Source organism: Macaca fascicularis, chromosome 5, assembly GCF_037993035.2.
Source record: "Macaca fascicularis isolate 582-1 chromosome 5, T2T-MFA8v1.1".
NCBI lineage: Eukaryota > Metazoa > Chordata > Mammalia > Primates > Cercopithecidae > Macaca > Macaca fascicularis.
The window spans coordinates 92,233,932-92,256,771 of NC_088379.1; the positions used below are offsets into that span (position 1 = coordinate 92,233,932).

The window sequence follows — 22,840 nt, forward strand, 5'->3', positions numbered from 1 at the left end:
TTGTAATATGAGGATAATATTGTCTACCATATGAGGTTGTTTGAGGATTAGATAGCACAAAGTATGTGCCTAGCATATATGTTCAATAAATAATAGTTATTATTAATAGTAACTAACTTCAATGCAGGAATTTTCAAAGATGTGGGATGTTTACTGTCTTTTCAGTCACTGACAGTACAGTATAATCTGGACTAACATCATTCATGCAACTTAAATGATAACATTATTTCAGCAATACTTCCATTTACAAGTCTTCTTATAGGTAGAAAACATAATGCTTGAGCCTTGAATATACTACCTTAAACAGGTTTTTAATCCATACTCCAGCAAGATTCCCTAATGGAGCAATATTAAAACATTTCTGTAGTATGTGCGAGTGTGTGTGTGTAAACAAATATGTGTGCATGCTCTTGGTGCTAGATTTAAGTAATTTCTTTTCACCATTCTCTCTTCTTCCATTTATATTGACATTTCTCTTCTAATTGGCCACCAGAATGAAACAGTGATCTGTTCAATTTTTTATCCCTTATAATATGGAGTTTGACCTAATTTGACATAGTTTATTTCAAGCAAATACCCTTGGCTAAAGCTATTAAACTTTAAGACTACATTTTGTTTTAATGGGAACTTCAAAGAGCATTGATTTAAATGTGTTATCCCTCAGAGGGTCCATTTAAAGACCTAGCATTTCTCGGCCAGGCATAGTGGATCACGCCTGTAATCCCAGCACTTAGGGGGGTCAAGGCAGGCAGATCACTTGAGGTCAGGAATTCAAGACCAGCCTGGCCAACATGGTGAAACCCTGTCTCTACTAAAAATACAAAAATTAGCTAGGCATGGTGGTGTGCACCAGTAGTCCTAGCTACTCTGGAGGCTGAGGCATGAGAATCACCTGAACCTGGGAGGCAGAGGTTGCAGTGAACCGAGGTCCTTCAACCTGGGTGACAGAGTGAGACTCCATCTCAAAAAAAAAGACTTAGCATTTCTCAAATGTAATTTCTAAAGGGCAAGATCTATAAAATTATTTCTGAAAGTAATTTAAATTCCTGAATTCATAGTTATAACCAGGAGAAAGCTTTATTATACCCAAATTAATGTGATTTTTAAATTATAATCTAACAAGAGTAGTTATTGGTTGGGGAAAGAAGACGACTTCAAGTTTACTGTTTTCAAATAGAACTCGTTTTAACAAGTTTAATCTGATGGTATTTTCTAGTTAGTAGGTTACTCTTCAGTCACTGCTTCTTCCCTTTTAATTTTCTGTAATGAATTGGCCAGCACTGGGCTACATAAATCTTATCCAAGAATACAAATTACCCTACAAATACAATAGGACATAGAGTCTCATTATTTAATATTATATCCTCCAAAAACTGTGTAACTAATGTCATTCTGTAAACAGTTACTATGAAAACAAAAGGGAGATCCTTTTGTCAAACTTGATTTGTTATTACCTGTGTGCAGACAGACCAGCTTTCCTGTAACAGTGAACAAAAACCTGATCGAAGCCAGGCTATTCGAGATCGATTGCGAGGAAAAGGATTACCAACAGGTAAGAGTATATTAATAGGAAATTTCTAGGCTTTAACCTTATCCCATTGTTTTCTTTACAAAAATTATACTTACCTGGCTTTGAAATCTGGTAATTGAGACGATGATTAGAACATAAACGTACAAAGTGGAGTTAGGGAATGGACAAGAATACTAGCTACATTAAAAAATAGCTTCATTAAACTTATACAGAAAATATTATTAATATAGTTAGAATTCCCAGAGTAAATTATTTCCCTTTCCAGTATTGATATATCAATAATAATATTATTTATTTACTTTATCATGGTATTTCATATTAAAAATATTTTATAAAGCATGACTAAATAAACACATGCATATGTTTATGAACATAAACACTAAAACAAGTTTCAGAAAGTTTTTCTTACTGCACTGTGATATTTTGTATCATATTTCTTTTTTTTTAATGCTAGTAATAACCCACTAAATAGATATTACCATGGAGTTATCAAATACTACCTTAGGTCATGTGTGATACTTAGTAAATACAAACTAATGATGAATAGTGGTTTTCCTATTTGTCAGTAACATTATATAATTATGTATCCTATGATAATTAAATTTACTTTTTAAAAAGAAATGAATGGAAATTTCAGGCCAGGCAAGGTGGCTCATGCCTGTAATCCCAGCACTTTGGGAGGCTGAGGCGGGTGGATCACCTTAGATCAGGGGTTCGAGACCAGGCTGGCCAACATGGTGAAACCCCATCTCTACTGAAAATGCAAAAATTAGCCGGGCATGGTGGCAGGTGCCTGTGATCCCAGCTACTCAGGAGGCTGAGGGAGGAGAATCACTTGAACCCGGGAGGCAGAGATTGCAGTAAGCTGAGATTGCACCACTGCGCTCCAGCCTGGGCAACAAAGAGTGAAACTCTGTCTCAAAAAAAAAAAAGAAAAGAAAGAAAAGAAAAGAGGTGAATAGAAATTTCAAACAGTTGAAATAAAAGTAAATATAATTTTATGTGACAATTTATTTTTCACTGTTAAGTTTCAGGCATGGCTTATTTATAAAATAAACTTTTGATTTTGCTGATTATCTTTGTTCTCTTCTTATCAAGCAATATTGAGAATCACGATAATCTAAACATTAACAAAAATACTTTTTAGATCTTGTCTTAGATCTTGGGGCTAGGTAGATGTAAATGTACAGGTTACTTAAATATATTCTAATTTATATACTTTAATAAAATAGATGAAAAAGTTAAGAGTTTAATTTAATCAGAACATCAGAGAAAGCTGTCTTATTTAAAACCTATGAGCAACTCTGGTTGTGAAAACTAAACGTAGACCTTAACTATCTGGACCAAATGTTTTGCAGAGTCAGAACTCTCATATCTGAGAGGAAGGAATGTGTAAGTCAAAGAAAAGTAGTAAAATTGTTTCTAAGGGAGTGATTTTGTAATGGTACAGTTAGTTAAGTATCTGTTTTGGTGCTTCCATTGTAATTATTGTGAATAAAGATTATCTTTCTGAAAAGATATTTTAGCTTTCCTTTCATTGGTATAGTAATTTATTTCTGGTTAGATCAGGGTTTTTTTCTAATACATACGTGATTAGTTTATATGTGGGCCAAAAATACAGTGTGGTGACAACTTTGAAAGTATTTTTAATCCTTTCTTGCAAATATTTCCTTCCTATACTTGTATCCCCATACTGTACTTTTGTCACTTTGTTTTTGTAGGTAAAAATCTGTTTATTTTTATAGTATTCTAGGATTTGAGATAGTATATAGTGTAAACTTTGGCACTAACAGTAGCAGCAATTTGTTAATTCATCAAATTTTCGGTCAGTCTCCTATTTTAGAATCGAATAATAACAGAAACTTATAAATGAATGTCAATAGCAAGCTGAAAGAATCTTTTGGGAGATATAATGAACATTTTAATAAGTGGAACGTTAGATTTAAAAGACATTGTTGTTTTTCTTATTTATCTTTTTCTATTTTCTCCCTCTCTTTCCTCTCTCCACTTCCCTCTTTTCTTTCCTCTCTCCCTCCCTCCTTTTTATTTATCTTTCTTGTTATTTCTCTGACCTCTTTCAGCAGTTCCCTACTATCATTTCCTACTACCATTAAGTGGCCATGTTATGTAATTGAAATTTATTTGCTTATTTGTTACTTCTTGATTTAATAACTGTAATGTTGTATTATTAATTTTTGCAGTGTATTTTTTCTAAGAATAAAAAATATTCATATATATTTATTTATGTATATATGACTCCCATTCTATCTCCCTTTCCATTGTGGGTCTGTAGAAAGAAAAAGGGGAGCCTTGAAATATTTATCAAATTAAGGATTATCAAATGCTAACATAGTTTAGATTTTATTACTTTCAATGATTCAGAGGCTTAATGTTTCAGAAATTAATTGTTACAGAGTATTTTAAAGATAGCAATTAAGAGATTTTACTGAGTCTATACCTACTTGGTAACATATTTTAAATAGCAGGTTATTTGTCATTTACATATATACATATATTTGTTTCATAAAGGACATTCATAAAAGTTAAGCTTTCTGGACATGTAGATGCTGGGGATAGGGAAAACCTACTATATTAAGTATATTAGTTTTTATAGGTGTTCAGTGTCTATTTGTTAATTGAACAAGAAAAGGTTTTATGGAAATACTAGATTTTGAAGTGTAATATATTTGTACTATAAATATTTAATAGTTCCATAAAGAAATATGTGAAACTATGGTTTATTTATTTAGCCTATTTTAAACATTAAGTTGTATGCAAAAGAAAAAGAAAACATCTTGGCTCATATTATTAGACCATTTTCTTATTATAACAATAAAAATATCAGAAGTTTTAATTCAGATTTTAATACCTTTTATTTGTAATTTTGTTTTTATAATACTAAGAAAGATTTAGTATTACTGTCTAATAGTTCCTTAGAATTCTTATTATTAATATGCTGTTCTAATACAGATAAGGAAGCATTGACTGTCAGGACTTTACAAAATTAACAGAGAAATCAAATCCTTAAGTAGATTGTTTGTTGATTTTATCCTCTAATAGTCAAATTGGAGAATAAAATCTCCCTTATATCTAAACTCAAGAGAATTTGTGAGTGATTACAATTAGTCACTCAGGATAAACCAAATTTTGTTTAATGTTTCTATTTTTTAGTAGAGTTAAAAGTCCTAATACTGAAATAATAGTCTTATTTGGATAAAATATAAGGGAAGAGTATTCCTCAGACCTTCCTAGCCATCATTGCTTTGCACAGTAGTATTGCACACGTGTTCTTTTCATTTACCTTTTACAAATTCGTAAAACCTTATTTTAAGGACAAAATCAATATAAATATACTAATTATAGCCATTACCAGGCAGAAGTATTCAGCAGCTAATAGTCAACTGCATACACTAATTTTAAAAGTTTAAGATTGAAAAAAAAATTATCTCTTGAAGAAGTAATTCTTCTAAGACACCTAGGACACTTGGCAGTGCCACTTCTTAACTGTCAATGGTCAAATGCAGCAAAGCAACCTTATGATACATTATTAGTAAAACATTTTCTTCAATGTGCACCAACCCAAAATCTATATGTGGTGATAGCATTAGTTTATTAGGCTCTTGACTACAGTCTTTAATAAAGAAAATGTTAAGATGGACAGTGAGATACAGAATTAGATGGAAAGAAGTATGCAAATTTAGGGATAATGCCTTATACCTAGTGATTTAATTGTTCAGCTCAAATACAATAAAATTCTTTTATCTATAAGTAAATGACCTTAAAAGGTCTCTTCTTATATCTTACCTCCGAGATCTGTCACAGAAGCTAAGGCCTAAACTAGTGGGCTGTCTGCCCCTACTTTGTTACCTAATACTGCCAATGCTGATAAAATAGCGTCACTGAGCAGAAAGAAATCAAACATTTCCTGCCAAGCTTAAGGTGGAAACTTAAACTATTATTCAGATCAACATGGTGGTGCTTCAGAACTTAGGCATATTAATAATATCATGTTTCTTTCTTTTAAAATGCACTTGTACACATTTGTGAGGACACATGGGGACTTGTGGAGCCTCTTTCAATATTGAAATGTCATTTCGAACTTTACTTCTAGGAGATGTGAATGTCTGAGTCTGGGTGAAGTGAAAGGTGAATGATGGTATCCAGTGTGGGATAATGTTAATCACATATAACAAAAATAGTTAAAACACAGTGTAATTTACAAGGAAGTTTTTTTCAACTTAAATAAATGGGATATGTTCTATTACAAAGACTTTTTATACTCTTGAAATCTTACCCAAGGAATACAAGTATGAAATCTTTTATTTGTAAATAAAGTCTATTTATTGTTTCCCATTTAGCTTTTAGCAAGCTATGCATTCTCCAGAAGGAAAATGCTTAGGGCCATTGCAGTGTTATAGTCAAGCAATAATGTTAATTGAAAATAGGGTGATAGCAGCAGAATTAGAATACATGAAATAATAAGATATCTTTGAGAATTTAAATAGCCATCATTTACTGATGGATTTGATATGGGGATTAAATAAGGTAAAAGATTTAAGGATGGTGCCCATATTTCTGTTTTGAACAATCAGTTGAGTAATTGGGCCATTTATTGTAATAGGAAAGACTGGGGGAGAATGGACAGTTCTGGATGTGGGAAGCAAAAGATCAGTTTTGAGCATGTTGCATTTGAGGGTCTTCTGAAATGTAAGTAGAAGTTTCATTACATATGATTGGAACTCCCAGAGGAGGTTAGTGCTAAGTGTATCAGTTGGGAGTTGTCAAGGTATAAATGATATTACTGCCTTGTTAATGGAAGAAATTACATAAAGACAAAGTGAGTAGATGGAATTCTAAAACTGACACCTGAGGAAATCCAACATTTGGATATGTAATAAGGGAAGAAAAACCAAAGACTAAGAATGAGCAGTCTGACAGGTAGGATATATAGGTATATAAAGAGGAAAAGATTGAGTAAAGGATGGTCATCATAACCAGTTGTTACTGAGAAGTACAATATGTATACCAAAATGTCCATCTGATTTGGCAAGCAGAGATCATTGGTCATAACTAATGAGAGTTGCTAATGTATGGAGTAGTTGGAAGCTGATTAAAATGGGTAGAATAATGAATGGGAAGTAAGAAATGGGAGACAGCAGTAGCTAGGGGGAAATGTGGTTAACAGAGGAAGAGTTTTGTTTGGTTTGGTTTGACTATGGGAGATATTAGATTATGTTCACATACTAATGGGAATATTCAATAGAGAGGAAGAATAATGAAAGTATGAGGAGATAGCAACAGAGAATTAACCATAGAAGTAAAGTCTTTGATAAAGCAAAATTGTGAGGGGAGAATCCAGGATACATATTGGGGATTGGCCTTCAACTGGTAGGAAATTTCATCTTTTAAGATGGCAAAGAGAAGAGTAGACATAGTAGGTAGCTCACGCCTGAGATCTCAGCACTTTGGGAGGCTGAGGCGGGCGGATCACGAGGTCAGGAGATGGAGACCATCCTGGCTAACACAGTGAAACCCCGTCTCTACTCAAAATACAAAAGCAAAATTAACACGGCGGCGGGTGCCTGTAGCCCCAGCTACTCGGGAGACTGAGGGAGAATGGCGTGAACCTGGGAGGTGGAGCTTTCAGTGAGCCGAGATCGCGCCACTGCACTCGAGCCTGGGTGACAGAGCAAGACTCAAAAAAAAAAAAAAAAAAAAAGAGTAGACATAGGTAGTATAGAATTACTCATGGAAAGATGAGAAAGCCCTCCTCCAACAGCTCTGGTTTTCTTGGAGTTATGACAACAGCATCAGCTAAAAGAGTAGGGAGTTAAGGTAGAAAATGTGAAGAATGAGGAAAAGTGAAACAGTCATTGTGGAAAGTAAACAGACTTACTATTAACACGTGGTGTTGCGTGTACAAAGTGATTGAGTATGAATTTATGGTGTTGCCACATACCCGCTTGTTTGATGTTTTTCCAAGTTTTAACTGCTTTTTGGTAGTCAATGTAGCAGAATAAGGCAGATGGTTGAGTTCATCTATCTGGTTTATGATCCTTGAATCCTTTCCATTCTTTTTTTTTTAAATATAATGTGTTCTATCAATTTTCAAGAATATGTCTGTTCTCTATTCAATAAAATTTTAAATTAATGAGTTCCGAATGTGGTTTAAGAATATAACTTACCCCTAAAATAATGTAACACAGACATATGTTTATCAGTTTTCAAATTATCTTAAGTTAGAAGCTGGAGTCTGTGACAATATGTGTTTGGATGTGGTATGGTATATTTCTTGGTGTTCTTTATTTGATGTGCCCAAAATATAGATGTTATCCTTATTTACACTTCAGTAGATTCATGGGAAGATGAGGTACAATAAAAGCACAATGTTTTAATCTTATGCTTAAGCAATTATTTGCTGCCATTCTGAAATGAATTCACTTTTTAAAGATTTTTTAAGGTAAAATTTGTGTTCAGAGAATTAAAGCTTATAGTTGTTACACCACAGAGGCAATTGATGTCTTTAAATAAATTAACAAGCAATTTATTATTACTAAGAAGGTTTTAGTCATTATTTTATATTGTATAGCAGATAGATTATCGAAAAGATCACAGAAGGTAGCACAGGAAATCTTCAGTGTTTATGGGCTATTGAGTTAGTAACTATAAAGTATTTACCCACATTTCTTTTTTCAGTAGTGGACATATATATGATTTTTTGTTGAATCTATGGATTCACAAAATTACTGGATGGACATTTTTGATATGTGTCACATTTATAGACTACTGCCTTTAAAAAAAAGTAAAATGACTACTGATTTTAACTACCTCAGGAACTAAAGAATAAGAGTTGGTACTTTATTGCAAATGGCAAATAATGGTAAATTATGTTCTAGAGGAAAAAACTTTTTTAGTGCATGAGGGTCTGCCATGGAAACATTAAGTTTCTTTCATAACTTAAACACAATCAAATTATTTGGATTTCAAACACAATAAAGTTTTCTGAAAACGTATCTAATTATAATAAAATTGTGATACTTAAGAATTGCAAATGTTACAATCCTGTTTCCATCCAGAATATAGCAAGTATTCTTTGTTTCTTCCTTAAATGTATTTATTTAAAAGATTGGAATATACCTGGGCTTTATAGTGATATGACATAATGTTTGAGTTATACCTATAGAAGTTAAAGTAGTTCACTATACATTCCATTATTGCCTCAAATCATTTCTTGGATAGTGAACATTCTTCCAAACTGGATAGTTGTCTGCTTTTTAAAACCAAATAATTCACATTTGATGAATAGAAAATAATACCACTCAAAAATGTCAGTTCAGTATATTGATTTTATTAGATAAGAGACGATGAACTACGAAAAGTTATGCAAACATAGCATCTCTTTCCTCTTCCACTATCACCATCACCACCATACCATTTCATCTCTGATCTTCCATTTGGAACATTTAGGAAATTGCCACCACTTTCATTGTCAATAGTGGATTACATTTCCATTTATTTTCTAAAAATTCTGTGCATACATGACAGATTCTTATCATTCCAGGGAGAAGCTCTACTTCTGATGTACTAGACATACAAAAGGCTCCACTCTCTCATCAGACCTTTCTTAACAAAGGGCTTAGTAAATCTATGGGATTTCTGTCCATCAGAGATACACAAGATGAGGAGGATTATTTCAAGGACATTTTATCAGATAATTCTGGACATGAAGATTCTGAAAATACATGCTCCCCTTACCAGTTCAAAACTAGTGGCCCAGAAAAAAAACCCATCCCTGGCATTGATGTGCTTCCTAAGAAGAAGATCTGGGCTTCATCCATGGACTTGCTTTGTACAGCTGACAGAGACTTCTCTTCAGGAGAGACTGCCACATATCGTCGTCGTCACCCTGAGGCAGTAACAGTGCGGACTTCAACCACTCCTAGAAAAAAGGAGGCAAGATACTCAGATGGAAGTATAGCCTTGGATATCTTTGGCCCTCAGAAAATGGATCCAATATATCACACTCGAGAATTGCCCACCTCCTCAGCAATATCAAGTGCTTTGGACCGAATCCGAGAGAGACAAAAGAAACTTCAGGTTCTGAGAGAAGCCATGAATGTAGAAGGTTAGTAATTTTGTGCATGTTTGAGAGAGAATTGAAGTATTTTAAGTGTTTTTTCAAAATAAAGAAGGGTTATTAAATTATTCCACAAGTCTTATTTTCACTGCCAAACATTTGTACCCTGGTTAATCTCGTACTTCTCTCAAAACCCTAATTGAAGCACTCTGCTTCCACAAAGTCATCCCTAATAAACATGCCCAGTCATGTTATAGTCTCTCAATATTTGGGGTACCATATTTTTAGATTGTAAGCTTCTCAAAGGCAGGGGGCGTATTTTCTACTTCTTTTTGCTTAAGTTCTGCAGCGTACCATCTACCATGCACTATCTCATGGGAAGCTTCAGTAAATAACTGGTTTGTGGAAATAGAAAGCAGTTCATCAAAGTCAGCAGTGCTAGAGAACCTGAATAGCATGGTTATGGTGCATTGCTTCTCAAACCACCAGCTTCAAATTGCAAATTTTGGGGTGCAACTGTAGAAGATTATAGTTTACTTTGTCTGGAATAAAGTTTTGAATCTATACGTTTTGAATCATAGTACATTTTAGGTTTACAGAGTCAGCCTAGGTTTGAATTAGTTCCTCCATTGGTAACTATGTGGTGTTTACTTGGGCTTCATCTCTCCAAGTCTAAATTACCCTATCTACAAAATGGGCTTCTCAAAGTAGGTTAATTAGGTAATGAATGTAAAGTGATTAATATTACATTATTAGTGTGAGTAATATAAAAATAACTTTATAAATGGTAAATTCTTATTCTAGGGGAAAACTGTTTCAAAAATACTTGATTTCACACACAAAACTCAATATGTTGATTGGAGTAAAATTATGTCCAAGACACATGGATAGAGGCTATTTTCAGTATAAATAGTTGTGACATAGATAGAGGCTGTTTTTAGTATGACTATAAGCAAGAGAAAAGAAGAGAGAATTTTTAATCTAATTCTGTACATTTTTTAAGATTTGAGTTTTATAACTGCCCTTGCTTCCTAGACAAATCCTAGGACATAGCTGATTAAAGACAACTTTAAGATGCTTTCTAGTTCAAAGAAAAGAATGACATAATTAAGGGTCATATTTATTTTTAAGGTCATTGTTCTAGTGTAATTTTTTTATTCATACATTTCCTTTAAAGTACTCTAAAGGTCTGTTGCCCTGTTACTTAAGTTTTAAGCATAGCTCTGGAGCTGAACATACTTTCTGAGTTTTGCTTTACTTCGAGTAAAAGAAGCTTTGCATTTTTTTTTTCAATTTCAGGAATTGAAAATTAGTAAAGAGTTTGAAATTATGGAGGAAATTATTGAATACTTAATTTATATGGGTTCCTATATAACATGAATTTTTCAAAAACATTAGCCAACTTTATGAGATGGTTACATATAATCTTGATCAAAAACTTTCAAGGATAGGAAGTAAAATTTTAGAAATGTGTATTATACACCACTTCACAACTTTTGGAATTGTGATAGCAAAGAGATTAGGCACTTTCTATGGTTTAAAAGAAAAATCTCCTTTTTTATGTTGTACAACAGCTAGTATATGAACATTAATTTAGTCTGACCTTCTGTTGAACATGTCATCGTGGAAACAATTATATGAAGAAATCTTGTCCATTGTGGGGAAAAAAAACCCTTCAATGATTCAAATAAATAAAACCGTTACAGTTTTGAAATAGAAATAATGAAGGTATGTACCAATCTAGATGAATATTTCTAACATTTGAAAGGCTGAGTAGTATCTTTTTTTATTGTGAATATTAAAAATGAAATTATAGGCCAGGCATGGTGGGTCACACCTGTAATCCTAGCACTTTTGGAGGTCAAGGTTGGAGAACTGCTTGAAGTCAGAAGTTTAAGACCAGTCTGGGCAACATAGCAAGACCTCATATCTACAAAAAAAATTTTAAATTATCCAGGTGTGGTGGTGCACACCTGTAGTTCCAGCTACTCGGGAGGCTGAGGTGGGAGGATCACTTGAGCCGAGAAGTTCAAAGCTGCAGTGTTGTGTCCTCATGCCACTGCACTCCAGACAGGCCAACAAAATGAGACCCTGTCTCTAATGATAGTAATAATAAAATTGGCCAGGCACGGTGGCTCATGCCTGTAATCCCAGCACTTTGGCAGGCTGAGGCGAGCGGATCACCTGAGGTCAGGAGTTCGAAACCAGCCTCAAAACATGGAGAAACCCCGTCTCTACAAAAAAAAAATACAAAAATTAGCCAGGCATGGTGGCACATGCCTGTAATCCCAGCTACTTGGGAGGCTGAGACAGGAGAATCACTTGAACCCAGGAGGCAGAGGTTGCGGTGAGCCAAGATCACACCATTGCACTCCAGCCTGGGCAACAAGAGCGAAACTCTGTCTCAAATAAAAATAATTATTATAATTTCTAATTTTTTTCTGTGTGATCTAAGTTTCAGAATATTCCTTGTCTTAATATTTGGTAAATTAGTAGTAATGTGAATTAGCAAAGCTTGAAATTTTTTTTTTTTTACACTTGAACGTTGCTTTGAGAGTTAAACAAGAAAAACATCAAACATTAATGGAAACATATTTAATCTGTTAAATTATACCATAATAGTCTATTTAATATATTTCATTTATTTTTCATTACCAATAACAAAATGTGTTAGACTATTGTACCATATGATTCTATTATCTTCTCAGATCATGTGTATGCACATGTGTGTAAGTGTTAAGGAAACTCAGACCATCTTATTTCTACATATACTTTTATATCTGCAAAGATGATACATAATTCTTGTAGAGCCTTATTTGTTCAAAAGGTAATTACGTATTTGATACATCATTTTCAGATTTAGAAATTTTGTATTTGTTATAGGATGCACAAACAAAAGAAAAGCTTTTTTTTTTTTTGAGACGGAGTCTTGCTCTGTCGCCCAGGCTGGAGTGCAGTAGCCAGATCTCAGCTCACTGCAAGCTCCGCCTCCCGGGTTCACGCCATTCTCCTGACTCAGCCTCCTGAGTAGCTGGGACTACAGGCGCCCGCCACCTCGCCCGGCTAGTTTTTTGTATTTTTAGTAGAGACGGGGTTTCACCGTGTTAGCCAGGATGGTCTCGATCTCCTGACCTCGTGATCCGCCCGTCTCGGCCTCCCAAAGTGCTGGGATTACAAGCTTGAGCCACCACGCCCGGCAAGAAAAGCTTTTTTTAAAAAAAATGTGCTTTGAATTGTTTGATATAGGACAATCCTGAAATCTTTTTAACCAGGGTTTTCAAAAGCATTTGCTCTCATGAAGAACCTACCCATTATTCCCCCAGAGGTTATTTTACAACCCAGTTAAACAAACACCTAAAAATGTTGGATTATTATGGAAATACACTACCTTAAATCTCCACTATTATATAGTAACTTGAAAGCAGCAATAAATTATGTTTGCTTTAGACTACAAGCATTAATCAAAAGGAATGTTAGAGGTTTAGAATTCAAAAGCACTAATTCTTACTAGTTATTTAGTTGAGTAACCTGCTGGTCTTATGCTTTCATTTTTCTAAAGGTGAGGTAATTTATGTTGCAAACAAGGCCAGGCGCGGTGGCTCACGCCTGTAATCCCAACACTTTGGGAGGCCAAGGCGGGCGGATCACAGGTCAGGAGATCAAGACCATCCTGGCTAACACGGTGAAACCCCGTCTCTACTAAAAATACAAAAATTAGCCGGGTGTGGTGGTACATGCCTGTAGTCCCAGCTACTCAGGAGGCTGAGGCAGGAGAATCACTTGAACCCAGGAGGTGGAGGTTGCAGTGAGCCGAGATTGTGCCATTGCACTGCAGCCTGGGTGACAGAGCAAGACTCCATCTCAGAAAAAGCAAAAAAAAAAAAAAAACAAAGATATGCAAGCAAACGTGCAGATTGGTAATAGGAAGATTTTAGCTACTATACAAACAAAAAATAATAGAAAATCATATAAATCCCATTTTTCTCATTTAATTCTCATGAGAGACAGGCTTCACAGATCCCTTTTATATGTGATAAATCAAGCAGAACTGTAAATATCATTAATGTACACATTTTATTGTACACATTTCTTTCTTAAAATATTTGTGTTTTAAAAGTTAAATGTTTCCTACAATTTTTGTGATCTTTAAATTTGGCAGCTGCTAATGGGTTTCAGTAATTATAGAATTAGAAGAGGTCTTAGAGCACATGTTATCCAAACATATTCTTGGGCTTGTGGAGATTTAATAACATACCCAAGATCACATAATGAGTTAATGATAGAGTTTTATTATTTCAGAGATTGTAGATTTTCATCATGGATTTTCAGAATATCAGTCTTAAGGATTTTCCACTACATGTGACTTAAAAAAAAAAAAAAAAAGATGTATTCCCACATTCCTTGAGCTGATATAGTAATTGGAAGAAACAAATTGCTAAATTTTAATTTTTTTCTTTGGGTGTGGAAGGAGGGTTGTTGAGTTAATAAGAAAGTTTTGTCCTCCAACCTCTGATACATAGCTTTTTCCTTAACCCATGCCCCATTCTCTTCAAAGGATCCTTTACCCAAATAATCTCCTCAGCATTTCCTCAGCTAACAACATCAACCAGCTAACTAGCACAGGAGACACCAGACCTTCAAATCATGAGATTTCTAAGTGGAAGGAATCTGGATACCATTTAAACCAAACATCTCATTATCAGAGGTCCAGAGAAGTAGACTAGTTTGCCAAAGGAGATACATAATTCATAATTCATAACAGAGCTGTATTTTGAATCCAAGTCTCTAGAGCCCAATTATAGGATTATTCCACTCTGCTGTCCTGATTTAGAGAAGAGACCAGAAACATGTCAGATACGTGATTGAAAAGATGTTGTTACTGCCTGGGACATTGGACATTCAACTAACTGCCTACCAAGTACCTTAAGTCTCTCCTTAACAAAATTATATACTTTTTAATACAGCAAAACAAGATAGTGTTATGAAAGAAAGGCTAAAAATGAGGCACTTTTGGTTCTTCATTAAACCATACAGTGCAGGAGTTAAGCTGGAACTCCATTATGTCATCTATTGTAGTAGATAGTATTTTGGTGGGATTCTACTATTGTCGGATCTTTAAGGCAGCTAATCCTATGGCTGACCAGATAGACCATAAATTATCAAAAAGCAGTGATTGACATTAAGTGGTCTGATTTCTTTGGGAACAAAATGAGATAGGAACAAAGAAGATCTCAAGAAAGAAATTGTAGTTGATATTGAAAACGTATAAGTAGAAGATTATTACTGTGATTATTAAGTTAACAACTTTTCAGATAGTTCTCCACATATGTAAAGCAGTACGAAAGGGGCAGGAAGAAACATAACTTAGTTTTCTCTTGTGAAAACTAGTTTTAAAATTTGATGTTGCTCTTTTTTACTTCATTCTTTACTTTTTTTCACCTCAGCACAGGACTATCTAATTCTCTTCTTTTTTCTCAGTATTTTATTTTCTACCTCTTCAACTCCATCCCAAGATCTGAGTAGTTGTTTGTTTTCTAATAAGAGTATCTGACAAATGTCTCTTTCTCTCTTTCTTGTAATGTGATTACCATACACGCCCTATCCATTGCTCTGTGGGTTGGCAGTAGATTCCTGATTATGAGAGATTGACTTGGAACCAGTACTGTGAGTATAGTATGAGCAGTACTCCCACACCCTGGGTGGGGATCATGAATAGCATTTGGCTTCCAACAGTTGCAACTCCTCTGCATTCTGCACAATACTAGAAAGGAAAGTATGAAGAACAGATACAACTAATTTCTACAAAAGTGGTTATGGTTAAGTGTTATTTGTTTAATGGATTGTTAATCAACCTAGTTCACATCAAAATGAAATATTGTTTTCTTCCTTCTAGTAGTGTGATCTCTGGTCCTAGTCTAGTTTTGCTATCCTGTGACTGCCCTGTGAACACAGCTTAGACTCTGTGTTGTGCAACTAGAATATGTAAACACTCAAGTATGGGAACCCATTCTCATTTGAGGAACCTTAATGTTTCATTTTAGAAGACTGAATTTAAAAGTTTACATTCTTATAGTTACACTTAACAAAAGCAAAGGGATGAATTTATAAGTGTGTGAGTTCAAGTATTATATGTGGTACTTTTAGTATTTATAATTTCATGGAGAGTTATATATTTTTCCAAAACTTATTTTTCTTTTTTAAATTCCAAAACTAGTAAGGATGAACTATTTTAATTTTTACTACTTTACTGTATTTCTCTTTGAATAGCAAGAAAAAAATGATTATTATTTAAGTTACTCCATGAGCTAAAATAAATAATTTTAATATTCAGTTTCTATTTTATTTATATCAGTTCCACAGAAGTAAATGAGAAGCAGGGATTTTCTGTAATATTGGTCAAATATCACATGTATTTCAGGCATTAATGATTTAATTACTAGATTAAGAAAACTGAAGTATTAGATTATAAATGAGATGCAAATATATTTTGTGTCTCTGAATTATAATGTAGATAGAATCAATGTCTTAGAAAGAAAAGAAGTGTCCATTGTGTTTCTATGGCTGGATTTTAAAGAGATTTGTAATTTAGACCAGTATTGTCCAACAGAATTTCTTCAGTGGAGGAAATATTCTATATTTGCACAGTCCAACTCAGTGGCTACTAGCTACATGTGACTATGGAGCACTTGCAATGTAGGTAGTGCAGCTGAGGAACTGAATATTTTATTTAAACTTACATAGTTACATGTGGCTAGTAGTCACCATATTGGACAGTGCATCTTTAGACTATTCCCATATGACATTAGGTCAGTATAAAATACCAACAATCAGTTGAGAAAAGACCGGTTTTAGAACCATTTGGGAGAAGATGAGCAATAAATCGTTATTTAGTTTAAGAATACAACTGAGAATATATATTTACTTCTCTTCTTTTGGATTATCCAAGTGGAAAAATAAAATTACATTTTTAAATACTAGAGAAAATTGAAGGTCAAACCAATACAGACTTTCCAGTGTCTGTATTCATGATAACGTGAGATCAGAGTTCACAGAAATAATACGCTCCTTTATTGGAAATGAGAGACCTAATTTAAATCTACCCATAGCATGGTTCACATAGACCCAGTTTGGCTTTGACATGCACTCTAAGGACAGACTGATATGTCTTAAGAAAGATTGAAAATTGATCTTACTAACAATGGACATCATCACATTTTTTAAGACCCAGCAATTTTAAACTTAAGTGTTTCCTCATTTCATCGCAGTCCCCTTGTCTCTCCATTTGTCTCTCTGCCATGCAAGTTTGAATACGTTTATTCTCTGCTGTCAGCGATTTACCAATGTTCCATCACCTGAACAGGATAAAATTCTAGCTCCTTGGATCATCATACTTAAGGTTCCCCATGATTATATCTCTCACATCATCTTTTAGCATTTCCCATATCACACCTCACACTATCATTCTCTCCCTTTCTCTGTCTCTCCCTCCCTCCCTTTTTCTTTCTCTCCTCCCCACTCCCTTCCTTCTTACTCTTTTACCCTCTTTTCCTCCCTCCTTGCCTCCCCAGCTCTGAATTTGTGTGTATGTAGAGAAAAGAAATACACACACACACACACACACATAAACACACACGTGTGTGGATGGATGGATGATTGATTGATTGATTGATTGATCTACCTACCTACTTACCTACCTACCTATTTATAGACCATTTTATATTTCCTTGCCTTTATTCACACAGCAATCTGCCTTAAGACTCAAAGCTTTCGGACATTGGTGTTTCAGGAATCTTTCTCTCACCTTCCCAGTTTAGGATGATGATGGGCTGTTTTTCTTTCAGGAACTTGTCTTTCCTCCTACAGACCTGGAAAATTTGGCCTGGTCTAATTCATAGCTGTATCCTTAGCATCTGCCACTACACCTGACATATAATAGGTACTCAGTAAGTGTTAATATAAACGGAGTGTTACAATGTGGCTATTAAAGTATTTTAATATATGCAGTGGTGCTATTTCAGATAATGGGTTACAACAATATTCTCTGGCAAGTTATACATATAGTGAGAAGAAATCATACCTCCTCTTCCTCTGTTTTGTCCAACTCTAAGAGTAAACTCACATACTTTTCACATATAACCTGAACAACCAACAGAGAATGTAATTGATTTCCTGTTGAACTCTGTACTCTTTGAAAGTTTTGAAAAGGACAATGAAGTCACAGTGAATTCTTGAAGATTCTGGAAGAATGATACAGTGAGCCTAGCCCACATCACAGCCCAGCTATGTGGCTACTGTATCACACAAGACCCCTAGAGAAGGAGGTGGAAACTGTTCATTCTTTTTGATATCCCTACTCTGCATATATTTTAGATCTATAGAGTGACTAACAGTTTATGGAGCATTTCTCCATACATCTTTCCTTCCTTACATACATTCACACTTGTATGAGCTTTGTTCACCCAGGTTAAAAATTTTATTCATTATGTCTAGCTCTCAAGGGATTTAGAACATATTCTATTGATTGCAGTGTGGTGTAATATGGAATACAGTAGACTAGTAAACACATAAAAAAGACAGTCGCTAATCTCCCAAAATTATTCTCCCATAAAGGAAGCATAGAAAATAACACTTAATGTATGAGTACATAATATTATTACTGTGTTTTTTGCTTTGTTTGGAAATTGAAATATTTTGTTAGGACCCAAATCCTTAAAAATGTGGGATTTTAAAAAATGTTTTATAGTTCTGCACTACAAAAGCAGTCATTTTATTTCTCTCCGAAACTTGTATCTGTAATTAGGGTCATGTATTAAAGGTAAAGAAATGTCAAGGTAAAAGTGGTTATTTAATTCTTGTTGCAATTGGCTGAGTCTCACTTTCTGCATATTACTTGTCTGAGCTTGAATATGTATCACTTGTAAATGGTGTTTCTAGATTACAATTTATGCTGGCTTAGATTCATTTTAATGTGAAAATTGTAGACTTGAATGTTTCATTTGAAATAGCTTTATATAATCCCAGAATATTATGCAGGTCTTCATAATCCAAGTCTGATCTCCTAAACATTTAAACTCTAGTGTACATGATCACATGCCACAACTTTGTATGATAAAAGTGCTAATTGTGTTAAGTGGTGGCAGAAATTGACACTCTTAGTTGTCAAGAACTTATGGCAAAACACACTTGCCTGTTGAAAAACTGCTTTTCATTGTTGCTGTATAAATGGCATCAATATAATAGAGTCACTGTGAATTTTGTTCAGAGGACAAGATTACAGGTAAAGGCTAGTAAAATATTTGTTAAGTTTTTATACCTCATATTCTGACAAAAAGTATACTTTTAATTATGGTAAAATAGTGCTAGAGATGAAAGGGTATCTTCTAATTTCAGAGTATATATGATTATAGAATCTGTATAACTAGACTGCTGTCCAAATCTCAATTCTTTGTTTTCTGTATTTTCTTGAGACAGGGTCTCGCTCTGTTTCCTAGGCTAGAGTGCAGTGGCATCGTCTTAGCTCACTGCAACCTCTGCCTCCTGGGCTCAAGCAATTCTCTTGCCTCAGCCTCCCAAGTAGCTAGGACTACAAGCATGTGCCACCACGCCTGCTTTTTTTTTTTTTTTTTTTTTTTTTCTGGAGAGATGGAGTTTCACCATGTTGCCCAGGCTGGTCTCAAACTCCTGGGCTCGATCAGTCCACCTGCCTCAGCCTCCCAAAGTACTGGGATTACAGGCATAACCCAACATGATGGCCCAAATCTTAATTCTTTAAGCCATTCTTCATTAGTCCTTATTCTTTTCATTCTTTCATGACTATTCTACAAAATGGTTTTGGAGAGAATATATTGATATAAGTTTTATGTGTTTGTGTACATTTATTTACACGCACCCTATTTGGTACTTCTTTTTTGAGGACATCACATTTGGTGACATAAAACCTAGGCTGATTTTACCCTCCCATTTGCTCTTTTCTTATTAATATTTCTAACACTGTGATCTTTTGCTGAAACTTCATTTTCTGTAACTGAAAACTAAGTACTCATAGGAAGTCAAAAAGAAGGAAATTGTCTAGTAAAATAAGGAATAATTATTATTCTGAATGGACCCTAGTACACTAATTTTTACATTGTAGGCTTCATTTAGATATTTACTAGCTGAGAAAAGAAATTTGCAAACCAACAAATTAGATATTGAGACTAATTTCAACCCCACAAAAGGCAAATAAATTCAATTTGACAACTGTAATGGTGAAAGCTTAAAATTTTGCCATTACAGTTATAACATTGCAATGAAGGTGGCTACATGTGCATTTTATAAAATGTGTATTGGTTATTCTAATAGGTCCATTGCACATGATTCAAGAATTTTGGCATTCAGAAAACTTTGTAATATTCTGGCCAGGCGCGGTGGCTTACGCCTGTAATCCCAGCACTTTGGGAGGCCGAGGCGGGCGGATCATGAGGCCAGGAGATCAAGACCATCCTGGCAAACATGGTGAAACCCCATGTCTACTAAAATTACAAAAAAAAAAAAAAGTAGCCGGGCATGCTGGCGGGCGCCTGTAGTCCCAGCTACTCGGGAGGCTGAGGCAGGAGAATGGCATGAACCTGGGGGGCGGAGCTTGCGCCACTGCACTCCAGCCTGGGTGACAGAGCGAGACTCCGTGTCAAAAAAAAGAAAAAAGAAAACTTTGTAATATTCTGTAAGTATGTAGAAGCATCCTTTTGGTTTAAAAAAATCATAATAATAACCTGATACTTTCTAGTTTAACTACCAGCCAGGTTTTGTTGGTACTGGGAAATGGGTACATGAAGATTCATCATACTCTTTATTTTTGTGTCTGTTTAGAAGTTTCCACATACACAATTTTTTGAAAATCACCCGATTAATACCACATTCCTGGGATCTGTACCAAATCTAAAGTGCTGGAATTATACACTCAAAAATAGAAAACATGTTTGTGTGTCTGAATCCTCTAAAAAGAAAAATAGTTAATAATGTTAGCATACCTCATTGATAATTAGATATTACCTCTCTTCAGCAGACCGGAACAGAAGAAGAAAACCACTTTTATCTGGTTAGTGCCTACTAGATACCTTTATGTGCAGGTCATCTCAGAGAACCAAGAAATGTTTCTGCTCAGATGACCTGTAAACATGGAAAATGTGCCTCTCCATATATACCACTGCAAGATTCTCTTGGTAAAGAATATGTAATTTTATAACAACACCTGAAAACGTTAAATTTATTATTCAGAAATTTTTCAAGACACACTTCAGAACATAAGAAGCTCACAAAAAAGATTCTTACTACTTCAGTTAACATAGATACACCCACCCCTACCTCAGTATTAGAAGAAAAAGAAAAAAGTCTTTCTACCCCTAATAGGCAAAGCAAGTTATCCTATTTGTGTTTTGGAGTACCAGTGCTCTATTATTATAAAACAGTAAAGTATCATAAGGTAATAACCTCCTCCCCGAAGGTATATTACTGAAAACATTTACAGACCAATAGTTCATCAAGGGAAAATGATTTATTATGTTTTTAAGAATGGTTAGTCAAAGTTGCGTTTATTTGTCTTACAGAAGGAACCCAGCGATTGAAAAAAGTGTATTAGTAGTGTCAGAGTAAACTGAAGAAAAAAGAAAATAAAACATAGGGTAGTAGTAAGGGTGAGGAAATATAGATATGTGAAACAATATGAGAACAATTATAAAGTACCACCAAAGAATGGAAATTCAGATTAAAATTTATTTATGATGTTACAGCCACTTTGCAAAAATAGTTGTGAAACAATAAATTCATTTATTACTTAATATGGGGTGTGAAATTGTAACAAGGTGTAACATCCAATTGACTAAAAGTTATTTACTCAGTTTATTGAATAGGTTTATTGTGACTTCTACTTTTCTCTGTAAGATATTAAAACCATACTGCCTGTTTAGATTTGGTTCTTATCCATGGCCTTATTGGTCTTACTGTCCTGTGTGTTGCAATTCCAGGTTTGCAGTTTGGTTAAGTTTTTTTGGAAAATTTCCTTAAAAATTTAGCATGAGGATTCTGTAACAATAAAACAAATGTACTTTGGTGTTCCTTGAAAATAGCAGTTCTTCCTAAGTAAAAATATAACTTGTATATAATGTACCATATTCATTCAATTTAAATTAGTATTAAATAAAATTATTGTTTTCCATCTTCTATAGTCCTTTCAGATTACATTCATAGTAAGCCAGAGGATTATTTTAAATTGTTTAGTTTACCATAAGACTTTCCTGTGATAGGATGCAATCATTTAGGGAAAAAAGTACTGGTAAATACCTTGATTTTTCAGTTTTAAAACTCAATTGTTGTATTATTGATATTTCTGTTCACCATACCCAAAGCTAGACAAAGTCAAGTATGCAATATTACTCCTAGTTCTCCAAGTAAACATTATCCTAGAAGCAGTGCAGAACTTTCTCTCCATGGAGTCTGTGGCCAGTCATCTATACTTCTCGCATTTATTTAAAGCTTTGTCTCAACATGACTTATCCTTTCTGGGGCATAACCTCTCAATTTCCAGTTCATCATCCCTATTCTGGTTCCACAAACCTGGTTTCTGTGGTACCATTTAACTATTTCATTTTTTCTTCTTTTTCTGTTAAGAATGTCTATTAAACACCTTCTAACATAAGGAATAATTTCATCATGTGAATGAAGACTGTCCTCAGGTTTGCAGACTAGCAAAAAACAATTCCGCACCAACCTTGATTCTCTACTGCCGTGCACTTCGTGTCACTCCCCAGTTTTAGCTACTTCCCAAGGTCTCTTTTCTTCAGTGTCCAAAAAAAAAAAAAGACACAAGAAAATTCTGATTGGTTCCACTAAAACTTAGATATTCTAGCCTATCCTACATCTTCATGGCTACATGAAAGCTTTCATGTACGTTTTGCTGACTTTCATCAACGTTGTTCACAGCAGAATTTCTTTAATCTTCTCAAGCTTCAGCCAAACAGGCTCCCAACAGGTGATTGACTTTTTATTTCCAGGCAACTTTCTGACATGAACATCCTCAGATTGCCTCTGTATTTTCACCTTTTCCCTTGTCTGTTTGTTACTTCTTTTAAGAAGGAAAGATTTTTCCTCCTTGCCAGTCTACTCATCCCACATGTGTTCTTTTTTCCATCTCCTGTTTTCTTCAACACATTTTTTTATCAGTTTTTCCCACTACCATTTGCAACTTCAGTCTCTCC

At 34.5% G+C, this 22,840-nt stretch overlaps 1 protein-coding gene across 17 annotated transcripts in view; it reads left to right on the top strand.

The window, feature by feature from the left end:
* Positions 1 to 22,840, top strand: part of PTPN13 (protein tyrosine phosphatase non-receptor type 13) — a 229,972-nt gene that overhangs the window by 97,705 nt on the left and 109,427 nt on the right. For 14 of the 17 annotated variants that reach the window (XR_012434937.1, XM_045393346.2, XM_065545225.1 and 11 more), the window contains 2 exons: positions 1,465 to 1,552; positions 9,093 to 9,656. Coding sequence is in view for 16 of the 17 variants with exons in the window: in XM_045393346.2 (XP_045249281.2) it covers positions 1,465 to 1,552; positions 9,093 to 9,656 (652 nt within the window). In the remaining variant the exon portion in view is untranslated. The remainder of the gene's footprint in view (positions 1 to 1,464; positions 1,553 to 9,092; positions 9,657 to 22,840) is intronic. The other 3 variants (XM_065545226.1, XM_074040091.1, XM_074040089.1) reach the window with 1 other exon arrangement.